The 16,619-nt window shown below is 38.0% G+C and overlaps 1 protein-coding gene across 1 annotated transcript; it reads right to left on the minus strand.

The window, feature by feature from the left end:
* Nucleotides 1-8,426: 8,426 nt before the first annotated feature.
* RAB1A_2 (Ras- protein Rab-1A) lies at nt 8,427-13,570 on the minus strand. Its single transcript, XM_051209628.1, has 7 exons — nt 12,811-13,570; nt 11,851-11,992; nt 11,739-11,800; nt 11,586-11,703; nt 11,469-11,552; nt 11,342-11,435; nt 8,427-11,304 (listed from the first exon to the last, which is right to left on the minus strand). Exons 1-7 carry the CDS (start codon nt 12,927-12,929, stop codon nt 11,261-11,263), a joined length of 663 nt encoding a protein of 220 aa, XP_051075085.1. The 5' UTR covers nt 12,930-13,570; the 3' UTR covers nt 8,427-11,260.
* Nucleotides 13,571-16,619: the final 3,049 nt, after the last annotated feature.

Below are 16,619 nucleotides of genomic sequence, written 5' to 3' on the forward strand. Positions count from 1 at the left end.
GAAGTGCTTCTTCTCGGGGTATGTGACCGTTTACGGTCGCTAAGAAATCTAAGATAGCGTGTAAGTGTCTGACATATTTACGTAATGTCATCCTGGTTCGTTTGAGGCGTTTCTTTGACTGGAAAAACCTCGGCATTAGAAGATTTCGTGATTTCTAAAATGCGGTCGGCGGATGCAGCCAGCTCATCTACGGCGTTGTTCCGAAACGAGACCAGGACCGCTTGCACCTGTTGGGGAAGCTGAGACAAGAAAAGTTGTTTGAATAGGCCTTCGTCGAAAGTTCTTTGGCCGCTAACCTCTCTCATCCGTTGCAACATGTCCGTCGCAGAACCGTGTTGCAGGTCGATACTATTGGGAGTTGGTCTAACCTTTGTCGATAGGTTAGATCTCCTTGTCTAAGGATAGATCGTTCAAGTGTTTCGTAGGGTTCAGAAACATCACCAGTAAACATACTAGGTGTTACATACCTGTTAAACTCGCGCGGTAGTGCCCTTAATTCTGTGAGGAATTGTGAACATGTGTCGTTCGCACCGTGCTCGTGGAGGTCGTCCTCTGCATAACAGAACCAGGCCTCGATGTTGTCTAGCCAGAAGGGCATTAGTTGAAACGAAGGTGGGGAGATAGTGTTTGACCTAAGTATCTCGGGCATCTGTTCCGTCATGGTGAAATATTAGGTACGAGAATGAACGAGTGAAAAATATATATCCGAAAACAAAAAAGTATCACGATACATAAAAATTAAAATGGTAATATATTTGTGCAATGGCAGGTACACGCCATTTATCCAGGCATGATCTATAAATTACGATATTTATTGTTTCACAGTATGCATGTGGAATAAATATGGTTTACAAAAGTGAATATCAGTTCATTCCTTCAGATATATTGAGTAAGTTTCAAAATATTCTCCAAATTAGTGTCGCGTCCACGTTACACACGAAATCCGATCTCAGCATAATTGTGTTAGGATTTTGATCGTGCCAAGTGTTTATGCAATGAGACTTTTAAGTTAATAGTTGTTATAAAGTAGACTTGTAGAGCGCTTTGTGTGAACTATGACCTTGGGAAAACATGTACGTCCAGTCAGTTCCATATGTCAGAAGTTCCATTGCTGTGCCCTCAGAGCATGATCCTGAAAAAGGGAAGAGAAACCGAGGACCAGTGAGACACTTGGATATGAACAGTAAAAAATACTTAACATTTTGTATTGGAACAGGCAGGAGTGTGGTAAATTATTGGATTAAATTCATACTAGCTCTTGTAGCTAAAGTGAAATTTGGTCAGAGGCTCCAGATGAGAGAACGCAGTAATAAAGAACAATGAGTTGTGATATTATCAAGGTGAAGCAAGTTCAAATGAAGGAAGGGAAGTCAGGGTTGGAATAAAGAAGGCTGTTTATTGGGACAGATGTTGCTTTTAGAGAGTAGTGTTAAGTAAATTAATAACTATGTCTTTTATTGTCTGATTTTTCATTTGATGCCTGCCACACAGTCTCAATATAAAAGTCCGAGTTGGCATGTTATAGGTTGTCTTAGTAGAATAGCTAATCCAGCATAAATTTGGAAACATGAATCTGAATGGTGAGCGTAGGAGAACAACCTCAATATCACAGATTGATTGACTTGTTCTCGAACATAATGAGCCTGATACAAACAAAATTTTCTGCCCCACAAACATGGGTGGATTGAAGCCATCGACCTGAACGTCAATGCTTGCTGCTCAGTAACTCCACTCTCCCTCCTTTTGTGATGTTAGGCTGACTTAAGTCTATTTTTGGATATATATCTCACCTCACGAAATGCTCTGTGTTTCACATCCCTTTGGAAATCACTGCATCTATAATTACCATTTTACAAGCTTAGCATGCATTCACAAAACATGGACTGTGGGTAAGCAATGACATGCAGAACTCCAAAACGTAACACACTCACACTTTGTAATTCGGTGTACGAGATCACGCCGGGCTTACCAGTGAAGATGCCACAGGTATTTGGAATTTTGACGATGCTTTCACCAGTAACACCTAATATGAATCGTACCCGCCAGGTGAAATCAAAAGACAGAAGCGAGGGGGGGATCGAAGATATATTTGATAGGCTATCAACATATTGTGGGTCGACTGGCTAGCGATTGCAGCGGATGTTGAGCATGACGTTCCTAACCGTGGTCTGATGAGAATGCATGACCGAGCACCTTCAGCTAGGTGAGTCCATTAAAACTAATGTGGTCAGCATCCAATGTCGAAGACTTACAGAGCTCTTTATTTTTGGGATTTATTTACCGCTATGACACAAAAGATAAACGTTGTAACTAGCGCTTATTTAAATGTCAGGTTAACGAAGCATCCATTGAACACAGGTCAAGTACATTCACAAATGTTACAAACAAATAATAGGTACTGAACTTAAATTTGATTACATATACAACGTCACACAAATGGAGACATGATATTTATTATAGCTACGAAAATTATTAAATCTATGTCACTATAGTTCTCACTGAACATTGTAGGCCAACTTTGAAATGGCAGTAATCTCAGATAAAATCTGTGCACACTCTTTTGCAAATGTCCATATCCTTTATAATTTCACTCAGCTTATTCGATCGCTGAGTAGCAGTCAGTATTAGGGATGGCACAATGCGGTGTTTGAATAAACTAATGATTCCTTTGTACTTTTTGAATCCTTGATTTCGAATTCCAAATACAGTACATCCGTGCATGCTTATCTAGTACTTCTTGATCGGATTACGTTATTTCTGGGATTCGTAGTTCGTATTATAATTCGAATACCCCTAATGATCATATTGGCGTCGCCATTGAGCCTGTGATGGAACTGTTAGATATTCATTCAACTTCTGAAGCTTTTGAGGACTATTTGGAAAGATTTGAAATCTGAAGCATGACCAAGAAATATGTTAAAAGTGATAAAATTGTGGCACATTTCCTGACGTTCATCGGAAGAGAAGCGTACAGCTTAATAAAAACTTTGGCATATCCAGAAAAACCTTTCTCACTTCCTTATGCAACTCTTAAGGAACTATTATTAAATCATGTAAAATGCACTAGATTTGAATGCCGTGAAAGGGCGAAATTTCATGAGATGATTCGTCAAAATGACCAAAAGGTTAGGGAATTCATCCCCACTAATTTAGCTGTTCCTAATGATCATTTACCTTTGTCTACCATTTTGAAAAGTAATCCTTATATTCAAAAGCGATTGTATACATCTCTTGGTTCATTTCACGACGTTATCGTGGACACATGCAGTACAGAGTCCATTATTTCATTCAAGAACTTGAAATCTTTAGATCCTAAAGTTGTGGTTTCGACCCCCTGAAGTATCAATATTGGGGATTACTGGACACAGACTGCCCATACGAGGGTGTTGTGAATCGCTAATAAGAGATGATAATTCTTCATACATACCTTGTGAATTTTTAGTTAGTGAAACAGAACTGTCAATACTGGGTTTAAAGACTTTGAAAAGGCTTAAAGTGGAGTTGTCTTTCCCAGTTTCTAAAGAAAATTATAATGCTTTACATAAAGATTTGATAGATACGTGTGCTAAGTGCAGTGGAGGTATGAAAATTCGGCCTATAAAACTTCAAGTACAGGGTGATACAGTCTTTCTTAAAAGACGAATAATTCCTTATGGTCTTCGAGAAGCAGTACGTAAGACATTAAACGACTTGTGTGCGAAAGGCATAATTGAACCAATTCAGCCTTCAGCATGGGGTACTACTATCGTTACGCCACTGAAGTCGGACGGCAAGACCCCTAGAATTTGTGGTGACTATAGATTAACTCTGAATTCCCGTTTGTTGAGGCAAACGTGCACGACGGTAGAAGCTGAAGATATTCTAAATCGACTTCATGGTTCTAAAGTGTTCTCGAAAGTTGACCTAAAAGATGCTTATCTTCAAATTCCTTTAGATGAATCTTCATCTAATTTGACGACAATTAACACTCCTTTTGGTCTGTTCAAATACAATTTTCTCCCATTTGGTCTAAGTTGTTCTCCAACCATATTTCAGAAAGTTATAAGGTAGTTAGCGATCTTGAAGGTGTTGAAGTTTATCAAGATGATCTCATTGTTCATGGCTCTAATAAGGTAGTTCATGACCAGAGACTTATTGCTTTATTGCGTCGTTTAATTGACAAGAATATTACAGTGAATCCAAATAAGTGTTCATTTTGTGTATCTAGTTTTGAATGCCTTGGATACCTAGTTGATGGTAATGGTTTTAGACCAGATATGAAACGACTAGCTCCACTAAATAATGCACCGTCTCCGAAAACTCTTACGGAGCTACGTTCACCAATGGGTGCTCTTCAATACTATTCCCGTTTTATTCCTAATTTTTCTTGTCGTGCAAACTGTTTATTTAATATTTAGACATCCAATTTATTCAAACGGGATGAAGAACGGGAGTCATGCTTACGAAGTCTGCTGAAGTTTCTTTAAAGTGATGCTGCTCTTCGAACTTACTCCTCTAACGTATATTCTGTGCTTATTACTTATGCATCATCTGTGGGTATTGGTGCAGTTTTGAGGCAGGAAGTTAGACCAGTTATTTGTGTTCCACGCAGACTTACTGTTACTGAACAAGGTTATTCACAGACTCAGCGGGAAGCATTAACTGTGTTTTGGGCTGTTAAAAGACTTCATAAATATTTATTCGGAAAGAAATTCACTATTGTTACTGATCATGAAGCTTTAAAGTTTATTTATCATCCCGAAAATCCTTAGCACGTTCCTCAGCAGCTATGGTTCAGCGATGGAGTATTGCTTTGAGTGTATATGACCATACGGTTCAGCACAGAAGTGCCAAACAGATTCAACACGTTGACTACATTTCCGGACAATCATTACAAGATCGACCTGTAAATACTTCATACTGTTTGTTAGTGCAACCTTTACCAGTGAGACGTTCAGACCTCATTGGATAAACTCGTAGATACTTTGGATGTATACTCAGTGCTATAAGGAAAGGTTGGAATGCTAATTTGAAATGTAGATTTCCTATCTATTTTTCAAAGCGGGATGAGCTATCTACTACTCCTGATGGTATTCTGTGTTTAAATGATCGTGTCGTCATTCCTCCTTCATTGCGTAAATCTGTTCTTGAAGATCTTCATAATGGTCATTTACGTGTTGAGAAAATGAAATCCTTGGCAAGGCTCACATGTTGGTGACCAGAGATAAATGCAAATATATGTCATAAATCAAACAATTGTGAAGAATGTCATCAGCTGACAAATCAGCCATCAAATTAGGATCTATGTCCAGTATCGTCTGAGGCCTGGCAGAGAATTCATGCAGATTATTGTGGTCCGTTTCTTGGCAAATACTATGCACTAGTAGTCATTGATTCTTTTTCAAAGTGGCCTGAAGTTTTTTCACAACTTCGCCAAATTTTGATTTCACAATCCAAGCATTAAAAAAGGTGTTTAGTCGAGAAGGGGTTCCCTTGGTGTTGGTGACTGATAATAGCTCACATTTTGCTGCAGATGAAGTCACTACCTGGTTGAACGGTATAGGGCGCAAACATCTATTTTCTGCTCCCAGACATCCGTGTTCTAATGGTCAGGCAGAAAAGTTTGCCAGGACATTGAAGACTGCTATTGATTCTATTGCCGCCCCAACATTTAATGAGCTGGAGAGGGGAGTAGATACCTTTCTATTGCAATATAGAAATGCCAGACATTCGGTGACGAAGGAGATTCCATCAAAGCTATTAAAAGGAAGAGTTTTTCGGTTGAATATGAGATTTTTGGAGTCTGCATAAGTTACATATTACCGTAGAAATGATCTTCGACCATCCACGGGGATTGTGCTGAAGAATATCGGGAAATCTATGGTACGAATTCTAGACATCGATGACTTAAGTACACACAGTCGACATGTTGATCAAATACAATTCCAGGAACCAGGTGAGTCAGTTCCAATTTCGATTGTTGATTCTAATGCTAATGAGCATATTCTAGATAATACAGAATCCTTATCCAATACAATGTCAGGCAGACTCAGGATGAATTTGAGAAGAAGACGTACGATTGATTACAGACACCTAGACTCCAAATTAAACTGTGGCAGATGTGATGTTTGAATGAACTAATGATCTCTTTGTACTCTTTGAATCTGTGGTGAACCAGACGATATATAAAAGCAAAAAGTATTAACAAAGTTAATAAAGATCAATAGAAATGTTAATATATATAACTTAATTATTACAAATACAATAGAAAGTTGGGACTTTACTTAAGTTCACCAATTACAGTCTATAAATGTAGATAGAATTTGATCTAGACTTCAGTTAACTCAATCACAAACGAAGATAGAACGAGGAATGTGTGAGTAGTAGTGTATTTGTTAGCCAGAAACAGTATGTCACGCTATGTGGTTGCACAACGGAAAAGTGTGTCCAAGGTCATTGACTAAAACAACAGGCACAGTGAAAGGTTGACAAAATAAATACAAATAGTAATAAAAACTATTTACAAAATAAGCTTGTCAGATCTATCACCACAAATCCTTGTTTTCGAATTCCAAATACAGTACATTCGTTCATGCTTAGCTAGTACTTCTTGATCGGATTACGTTATTTCTGTGATTCTTAGCTCGCATTATAATTCAAATACTCCTAATCATTATATACAAGTATTCGGAGTTTAACAATGCATTAACCAGCAACAACTTCACAATGGAAGTATGCTAACCCAGTCAAACCAGAAACCAAGAATGAAGGAGTTCGAAGATATATTTGGAAGGCTATCGGTATTTCGAGAAACGTTTGTCCAAGCTGGATTACAGTTGAAGGGGTGCGTAGCACCTGCTTGTGCGGTGTTACTGAGCGCCTTCATCTGGGTGGGTCACGTAAAACTAGTGAGGTTAGCATCAAATGTTCAAGACCCACAAAACTATTAATTTTGAGAATTTGTTTGCCACTTCAGTGTTGTTACACGCCTATACAGTCTACCTTTGCTTTTGGAAACTGGGGTATTCTGATGTTCCCAGTTATTTTGACATTCCTATGTGTGATACTGGACATGTGTTTAATAGCACGACGTACTTTCTGTACCCTTCACACTTAAAAAAATGTTTTAATCAAATTGAGTAGGCTGAGAAGCCTCCCACCTGATAGCATTTCTTAGCCTGTCCGGGTTGATGAAGGCCTGAAATAACACTTTACATCTCAATTTGCATTTGGCTTTTATTACCACCGCTGCCCAATGAGGTTAACATCAGCATGATACATGGGACAAAACGGAGAATTGATGTTCATGACGCACTAGTGGTCTGTTCATATTGATAATCAGATCGCGCCCTAAGAACGGTACATCCCAACAAAACTATTGAACCAAACGTTTTCAGAACACTTAGAAGCCGTGCAACCGACTTCAAATACGAAGTACCCACCGTCCAAAGTAGTGGAAAAGGAAACATGATTGAGTTTGAGTGATTTGCCTCCCCACCGTTTTATAATATACAAACTACAGGTTACTCTTAGTAGATGATGCGGCAACTCATCTAGTGCTGTGATGATATCTCACACAACGAGGTAAGTCCCTACCTGGAAAATGCCAATATAAAGTGACACTGAGTTTGTTAACCAACGTAAGATTTATATCTGGCACTACGCTAAATGGTGTGATACTGCAATCAAGCAGAAAGCACAAACTGTGTGTCAGATTGTTTCTTGACCCAGTCGTCTACTACAAGTGTTAATAGTCCTTTAAAATACGCGACTGCATTGACGCACAACTACATGTGTCAAAGCTCACTTCGTTTGCCGAAAATAAATATGAGGCTTCTAAGAGAGTACTGATTCGTAATGATGTAATTTCAGATGATCATCCGAAGTGATTTCACATATTATCCTCTATTTTAAAGCTTCTCGGAATAATGAATTGGGTATCAAGAACGCCAAACCCGACCGACAGTCACAAACCGCGTAAGATTTCTGACTACCGAGTTCTAACCAATAATCGAACAAGACGTATGCCACTTCAAAGCATTTCTACAAAAGGATATTTTCTAACAAATTACATTCAAAACCGATCACAGGAAACCATGAGACAATTCCTCATAACCTAATCACAATTATTGGAGAAACTAGCTTCCGATCTCTTACGTTATTATATCAGCATTATTAACCTTAGTAATAGCTAGGTTTCGAGTTAGTCATGATATAGAAGTTATATTCATCATTTTCAGATGAGAAATTTGGATAGAACAGTAGTTTTACTAATCTACCGAAAGTCAAGAGATTGACATTCGTACGTCGACTTTAACTCATTACATCTATTTACTGCTAAACTACCTCATCTTCCGAATAGGCGACCAACCTTATCACAAATAACTACTGAGAAGAAAATACAATAAACATTTTGATTTAATGACGACTTTTCTAAAAAATATTGGGTGAGGATTCATTTTGAAAAGCATAAACAAGGACACATAAGGATCGTGACTAAAAAATCGCCCTCCAAAGTACAACTCAAAATATGGGTTGGAGTTTACTACAACACAAGCAAAAGACGGAGCTTCAACACAAAACAGTACCTACACGCTAGGTTATACGTATTATACGACACATTCCATTGATTAATCCCGAAAAACTCCAATTTGTGCTGGATTGGATATAGTCTGGCCAAAAAACAGCCAGCGCCATATAACTGGAAGGTCTGAATATAATGTAACTGTACACTTACATTCCTGAAGGTCTGACCCCTAGTGAGGCTGTATATGTGGACTACTGAAGTCTCATACCAGGACAAAGCAACTGTTTAGTGGTTCTCAATATTTACCTAACAAAAGTGAGTTCGTGATGTGAAATTTTAAACTCAACACCTCAATATCCTATGACATCAATAAGCTAATTTCAGGCTTTATGTCGTTATTAAAATCCTATCTACATTTTGTCAGTACATATATTGTGCCCGCGATTTGACTCCATAATGAATGACGAGGGAACGAACGAAGAGTGAACCACCAATAAAAAATCACCGCTTGATTTTGTATATTTTACTAAGGCTAAACTGAACCAATTTCAGACAGCAAAATAAGAGGTGAAAACAAATCTGTCCACTTAAAATACTACTCATTGCAAGCGTTAATATGACTCAAAATAGATAATTTATTGTGACAAGGATATAAGCACTATATAAAGTTATAAGTGTCCAGACACACACAAGCACATTAAGATGTGTAATCGTAGGATTACAAGGTGTTGAACTAAAGGTCATCATCACTTATCAAGAGTTGTTAGGAAGGTAAAAATGGCTCACTAGTCACATGCTGTCTTAGTTAATAGTCTGTTAAAAAGTTATGACGAATCTCTACGTGCTACACGTAACCATCTCCTGTACACTAAAATCTATGTCCACTAATCCATTTACTGTAAAGAATTCTCAGCACATATGTAGTATGATAACAGACTCATATCTTACACCTATTTAGCTTGTGAATAAATATATTCAACAGTCATTAACTGGCATTTATTTTTGCCCGAAAAAGTTTTCAACTAGTCAGTCAGTTAACTACAACGTAGGGCCAGGCACATATATGCATCGGTCCAAATTGTTACACCTCATCAGCACAACGTAAACACCAAATTCATAGAAGTGGCTACTTCAATGCTAATAATATCTAAAAGAAGGACTGCATATAAGGATATGATACAGTGAGAAAGAATTAGCTCGTAGAAATAAAGGTATGAAGTAATTTTAATCCCACGGTTTAAAGAAAGGCAAGAAGTAAACACCTACATCATTATGGTCGATTCTGAGCCATATCACCCAGTCTTCAACTGTTGGTTACGATAGTTGCGCGGACGCCAACCAAGCAGTCAGTATCTGTCAACATGGCTCAGACTAGAAGTTAGTGATGTCAAGGACTGATGCCTAGTTGTTTCTCAACTAGTCCCGCCAAACAATGCATAGTAATATTTTCTTCAACTTAATTAACGTACACCCTGGCACAACTAAGTCGATGAAATTATGACCGACGTATTGATATGATTTTGGACATTCTTTGATAAATTAGAATAAAGCAAGAAAAACAAGATTTGCAAAGTAAAATGAATTCATTCTATTTTAACGGTTCTCGTGAGTTACAGGCAACGTCAAGTTGTGAAGAACAATATGATCAAAAATATAGAGTTGACATGCTTAGTTTATGAAAATGAAATGTTCAGAATACATAAAAACTAATAATAATGAGAGATACAATACGATAATAAACATTGTACTACAAATTGCTAAGAAACCAGTTATAATAAAAATGATTGGAAAGCTTATGCTCTTCCATGAGGACTAACAAGCGTAAGTACACATTAATCAATAAAATTAGGACCAAAGTCAGTTCCATAGGTGAACATTAATGAACAATTACAAATAAAACTAAGTGACAAAACCATCTGATTATATTTACAATATAAAGGAGTTGATCGTGTACCCTTTCCGTACAGTCAATTTAGAAACGTTTGATGGCAGTGACCTCTTGAGAGAGAAGTAGAACTGGTGTTCGCTGTTGGTCAGTTATTTTGAACGCCTTTGAGGCATCCACTATCTATTAAGCCTAAATAGAAGCAAATTTTGGACAAATCCAACCCACTAAGTACCTAGCGACTAAGATATACATTCAACCATTTTACAATAAAGTAGCTCGGTAGATTCCTATTTATTAAATTTTAGCTGTTGGTTTTTCCGCATCTGATAATACACGAGTGATCATTGGATTTGCCAGTCATTATTCGATGTGCTCAGATATTTTTTGTTCCTCTAAATGGTCACAGTCGATTATACGTCTCTGAAATTCGCAGACAGAAAATGCTGTGAAAGATACCAGTAGGTCTAGATCCTATTTCCCCAATAGATGTAATCCTCGAGCAAGTCCACATGACTGTAAAACCAATCTTCGCGTAGCTACAGTCAAAGGCGAAACTCGAACAATAATGAAGAATGCAATAAAATAAAATCAATAAGAAAGTCACGCTTACAAACTGGATACCATTTTATGGTTGATAATTAGATAAAGGTGCGTTACACCAAGTACAAGTGATGATCGTTTAAGTAAACGTTGTCGGTCGCTCTGGTTATGGAACATAGATAACAGTATAAATGGGAGAGTTGTTTTCTGCAAGACTAAAATTAAATCAGAAATCATAATAAATTAGAAAACTCGGTTTAATAAAAAAATCGGAAATATACAAGTAGGCCAGTTTAATCCACAAATAACAAAATATGTTCACAATTTCAGCTTATACCTCTGTAAGAAAGCACTGTAACTGTGAATTTACCTGTTACTAAGAGTGACTTTGTTATAGGCAAACTTACATGTAGGTGGTTGTTCACAATCTGCTGCTACAACACAATTCAATCCAAGACTACATAAAGCTCCTTTCAAAAGTCCTGAAGGGAACGCCAGATACTAAAAACAAAATAAAAGTATTCATATGTTTACCTTTGGGATTTCTGATATGCCTTCTGGGATACTTTCGAATTTCACTAAAGGCTGAAAATCATTAACAATCAGAACGTAAACATCCTATTCAATTTATAAGTAAGAACGTCACCATACTTGGTAATTGGTTTTAAGCGTATCAACTTGTTTGTGGTATACGGATGACCAAAATTCTGTGCATACATATTTAACAATATCTAATTCATTGATAAACCTGGCATGATCTTTTGTAGCTCTTAATGTGAAAGGTTAGAAAACAAATACACAAACTTTTCGATTAACTTTTCGCTTACGTTTACACCAAGGGATTCAAGAAAACGAATATCCGAATCCTAGAGTTTTCAAATATCAGAGGAATGGAAATTATCAGAAAAAACAGTACATCACTTGAAACGGAATTTGAATATTTGATTATTTCAATCATCAGCGCATCGAATGCATCAAAGGATGGTACATTTGCATTTTTCATTTGTCTTGGGTAGGAGCTATATGATTTTTCGTACTGACAGATTTTAGTAGTATTTCTAAATAAATCAACAAGAAAATTAGGCGAGTAATATGATGACACAGATTAAACGATCAAATTGATCACACTGTTATCACTTTATCAAAATCCTCCTTACCCAAAATGTCAACCTTTTTTATGAAGAACGGTGTCAGGTTCTATAAGTGTCAAGAGTCAAGGTACTTTAATACCTATTACAATATAAGCTAGTTTACACAAATAAAGGAAACCATTTACATCACACCAGGTTGCTGAGAAAGTTTAACAAATTTAACTCCGACACTACAACTGAAGAACTCAGAAAACCGACAACACTAAACAAGTTAGCAAAGAAAGATGCAGAATAGTAGTCAGTAGTAACTAAAGTAGATTCTGGTTACGAGACCAAATCAGTACAATATAAAGTGAATAAGATGAATAAACTTAAAGTGGGATCCCGTTTTTCTCATCGAGTAGTAAATCATTGGAACGCCTTACCCGAACAAGTGGTATCAGCCCCATCAGTGAATACTTTCAAGGAAAAGCTGGACCTTCACTGGAAAGCAATGTGTCAGGATTAACACAGGTTCATCAACCTACTATCCTTATTACTGAAGTCTGAATATCAAAACTCGGAACACTAGTGGTAGAACTGGGAGTTATACAAACTGAACGTTGAGAAAGAATAAAAAAGTATGTGTGGAGATACACTGGGACTCAAGATCTAGAGAAAAATAGAAAGTGAATCTGCGTCATTACAACTTATTCTGAATCATGACAACTAGCAAGTTCTTAAGGATTTGAAAGGCGAAAAACGGGACAAGCTATATGTAATTCTAGTTCGGTAACCAAACATACCTAGACCATGAGGCCGACAGCAATAACATTTCCGAACACCCAGTCCTGAACTCAAGACAGTTGACTTGTATGTTTAAGCTAAGGAAATGATTTTTGAAGGCATCTGGAAATAAGTACATATGTACATCTTCGTAATACTCACACCCCTCAGGGGAAAATCAAAAATATATTGGTGCACTGAATACTTATCACTTAAGTGACACTTCAAAACTTTTCTTGTTTAAATAATGCTTTCCAATAAGTCTTGAGCAAGCTTTGAGTATTCGTATTGCTCTGTTATAAGACAAACCAGTAAGAACTGATTTCCAATTACACAATAGGGAAATAAAGGCGGACTTTGAGGAAATACGGGCAACACCAGCTTAGGGAATTCGGTTCTAATCCAGGTAGAAATATAATAATTTACACCTCAACACCATAGTAGTTGCCAAAATGTTCGCATTCCATCTAAATGTTCACCGAATTATCTAAATTCCGCCCAAATTTACGCCAAACTGTCTAACATCCAATCTGTAGGTTGAATTTTTTAACTGCTTATTCATAAACAACGCGTCGGTAAATTAGCGTTTCACTGACTCACAGACGTTGTGTGACCTGTCTATACCTTCGGAAAAATAGTGTCATATCACTTGTAAATACTAAAATATTGTTGATTTGTAAACAAGCGCGGGGAGAAATGCAAGAGGAAACACAGTTATTTGGGACACGGATAGTAAACAACATGACCTACACAAGTAGCACCAATGTCGAGTCAATAACCAATATTTTTGAGTGAGCTCGTATAAACAAAATGATTTCTCCACGCCTGTAACTTGACAGTAGAGTACAACTTCAGGTCTGTAGTTACCTTTTAAAGGAATGGTTTGCTTAATCGAGTGAGATAGTCTAAGAATGAGTAAGAATAGGTAAGAGGACCGATGATAGCGTTGAACCCCGACTATAGAGATACCTTAAGGTAATCCTATAGTCAGTGAAGCAATGTGATCTGTTAAGTAGCGCTTGTAGTCACAACAATACCGAATTTCGAGTAAGGCCTCATATATCTTTTGAATATATAATAAAAATGAGGTCGGCACTAGCTGGGCCAGAAACCCGTCGACATAATGGTTCAAATGGTTCATATGGTTGTGAACGGAATACAAGAAGCTTTCGCTTAACGAGCTTCCGTGTCTAGTAGCAGTTGATCACCAATACTTCCAGGCAGGAACCTAGGTATATTAACGATAACACAGGAAAAAAAGAAATTGGTTAATTATAGTAAGATATTGTCCGTAGTTCTTAAGAACCCTCAGGTCACCTCTAAGACGCCTGTACATTAATGGGTAAAGATTCAGCCATTGAAGGCGCTTGAATTTAAGTCCCCGAAATGATTTTGTGGCTCGCCGTTGGATACGCTCCAGAGGGTTGTTATCCTTTTGGAGTGAGGGAGGAAATACTATGTTTCCGTATTCTAAATTGAGACGAATAAGACTGTTGAAGATTATGTAGAAAGTGCCTCCTTCTAACTGGCCCAAAATGAGCTTCAGCGTTAGTAGTGCAAAATTTTTTTCGGGAAGCATTTTTGTCATGGTTAGCGTAAGAACATAGTACACCAACATTCCCTGATATTTTTCGTCTTGGAATACTTCCAGAGAGATTCCTAAGTTGTAACTGTAGTCTGCAACATGTCTCAGATGGACTACTTTACACGTTGAAGTATTAAAGGCAAGTCCGTCGTCATCTGCTCAACTTCTCCTGAAGTGCCAGTTTATCCTCTTGGTTGAGTACCTCTCTCGAAAGTTTCACACCATCAGCAAAAAGAAATAAGTCAGACGATACCTGTTATGGAAGATCACTTACATAAATCAAGAAAAGAAGAGTTCTTAGTACTGAACCCTGGAAGACCCCACCATGACTTTCGATAGCCTGAGAGAAAAGGAAGTTAAACGTGACCTTAAAATGTCGATCTTCTAGATATGAAGTGAGCCAATCAATTAAAGATGATTTGATACCTGGTCGTTTAAGCATATTGATAAGACATATATGGATAACCCCATCAAAGGCTCTTTAGAAGTCGAGGTGAATGAAGTCAAACTTCCTCTTGAGACAAGGGATGGTTGTCCATTTGTCTACCTTGGTCGGCGGGGTGGTTATACAAAAACAACACAACCTGAAACCATGCTGTGAAGGTGAAAAGAAGTTTAAGGACGATGAATAGTCGTGTATACAGTCATATATCAGGGACCCCATTACTTTAGAAGGTATGAAGAGAAGAGCCACTGGTCAGCAGCTTGAAGTTTCACTGCATCAACCTCTTTTGAAACTTGGTGTGATGTGAGCCAGCTTCCAAATTTCCGATAACGTGCCTCGGCTTAGCGAGTGTGATAACACCACGCGTTACCAGGATTGAAGCTGCTTTGCTCAGTATAGTAGAATGAACCATATCCGGACCAAGAGAATTATCTTTTCTAGGTGCTGCAGTTTTCGGTACATAAAGTCAGTGCTCAGGTTCAATTCGGAAAGTCCCGTGCAGTCACAGATGAAGCTTTCATCAATATGGTTAATGTGGGTCGGTTGAAATGTCCGAAAGTACTGTTCAGCCAGAAGGTCGGCGGCGTTACCACCGTTGTTGGTCGGGAAGTTAGGGCCTAGTAGTTGGGAAACTTCAGTTTGGGCTTGTCGAAGAGAGGCTGCACGACGGAATAAGCTTCTGGAATTGGAGACAAACTTATCGATAAGCTGTATCTGATACTGAAGCCTGTCTTCTCTTACTACATTTGTGCATGTGTTCCTTACTAGTCTAAGTTGCCTGTACGCTCCGTTGTCACCAGTTCGTTTGTGTTCCGTACAACAGTGTCTTTTGCGGGTTTGCAAATGAAGAGTGCGGTTCTTGATGACTGTAGGTTGCTTGTAGATTTTGGGAACCATTTGAAGAACAGACTGCTATGTAGCATATAAGATCACATGCAGTAAGAAACCCTAATGAGCATCCACATCAAGTTGATGGTGAGTTTCCCAATCCACTTGTTGTAGATTGTCCTGTAAAGCTGACACATTTGACCGTTCGAAATTCCAGCGCCTGTCGTTGGAGAGATGTGTTAGCTCAGTTTGGCTGATAAAACTGAAGGCTATGACGGTGTGATCATTGTTCCCCAGGGGAGCTATCATTGAGGGGTTTTCAATTTGGAGTTCATCGTTTGTAAGTACACAGTCCAATTGCGACGGCTTCTGACTGTTTCTTCAATGAGTTGTCGACCTCACATTTTCGAATAATCCCAGATTGTCAATGAGGTTGAAGAACCGAGATTCTATAGAATTTTCACACCCAATATACGTATGTTCCGTGAAATTGACTTTAGCAATTTTGAAGTCCCCTAGAACCAGTCAGTTGTTTGTGTATCTGGCTGAGTAGGTGTATGAATACAGTTCTGTTCTTGTAAAATCTCGCGCCACCTGTAGCTGGAAATGTTCATGGCTGTGTTCGGTCATCATTGTCTTCGAACGATAGTTTACATCTGACGGTGATGTTTTATGATAGCCTTCTCAATGGCATCTTTGTGGTTCATTATTTGCGGATTCTTGAATTAAGTGAGAAAAGCAAAGAAGTGGTCAGCTCATGAAATTGCGCCATGACGAAGGGAATAGATGTATAAGGCTACTATATGTTCACGACTCTCTGAATAGCGTTTTGAAGACTGCGGAACTCAGTGTGGCTCGATACGTTATTCGACTTTGCTAAAAAAGGGCATGTGGCAGGGACTATTACATATTCAATAAAGCAAAGTGAACCATCTTAACTAACAGAAGTTTATCCTGGTTGTATTTTTGAT

The sequence above is a fragment of the Schistosoma haematobium genome, chromosome 1 (assembly GCF_000699445.3).
Source record: "Schistosoma haematobium chromosome 1, whole genome shotgun sequence".
Classification (NCBI taxonomy): Eukaryota; Metazoa; Platyhelminthes; class Trematoda; order Strigeidida; family Schistosomatidae; genus Schistosoma; species Schistosoma haematobium.

Excerpts from the sequence above, each read along its gene's own strand:
- RAB1A_2 (XM_051209628.1), bottom strand. The coding sequence starts at position 12,929 with ATGTACTTATTTCCAGATGCCTTCAAAAATCATTTCCTTAGCTTAAAC. Across the intron at positions 11,553-11,585 it reads CGCTTAAAACCAATTACCAA|GATGTTTACGTTCTGATTGT; the intron begins GTATGGTGACGT and ends TAAATTGAATAG. Across the intron at positions 11,305-11,341 it reads TTGTGAACAACCACCTACAT|GTAAATTCACAGTTACAGTG; the intron begins GTAAGTTTGCCT and ends TCTTAGTAACAG.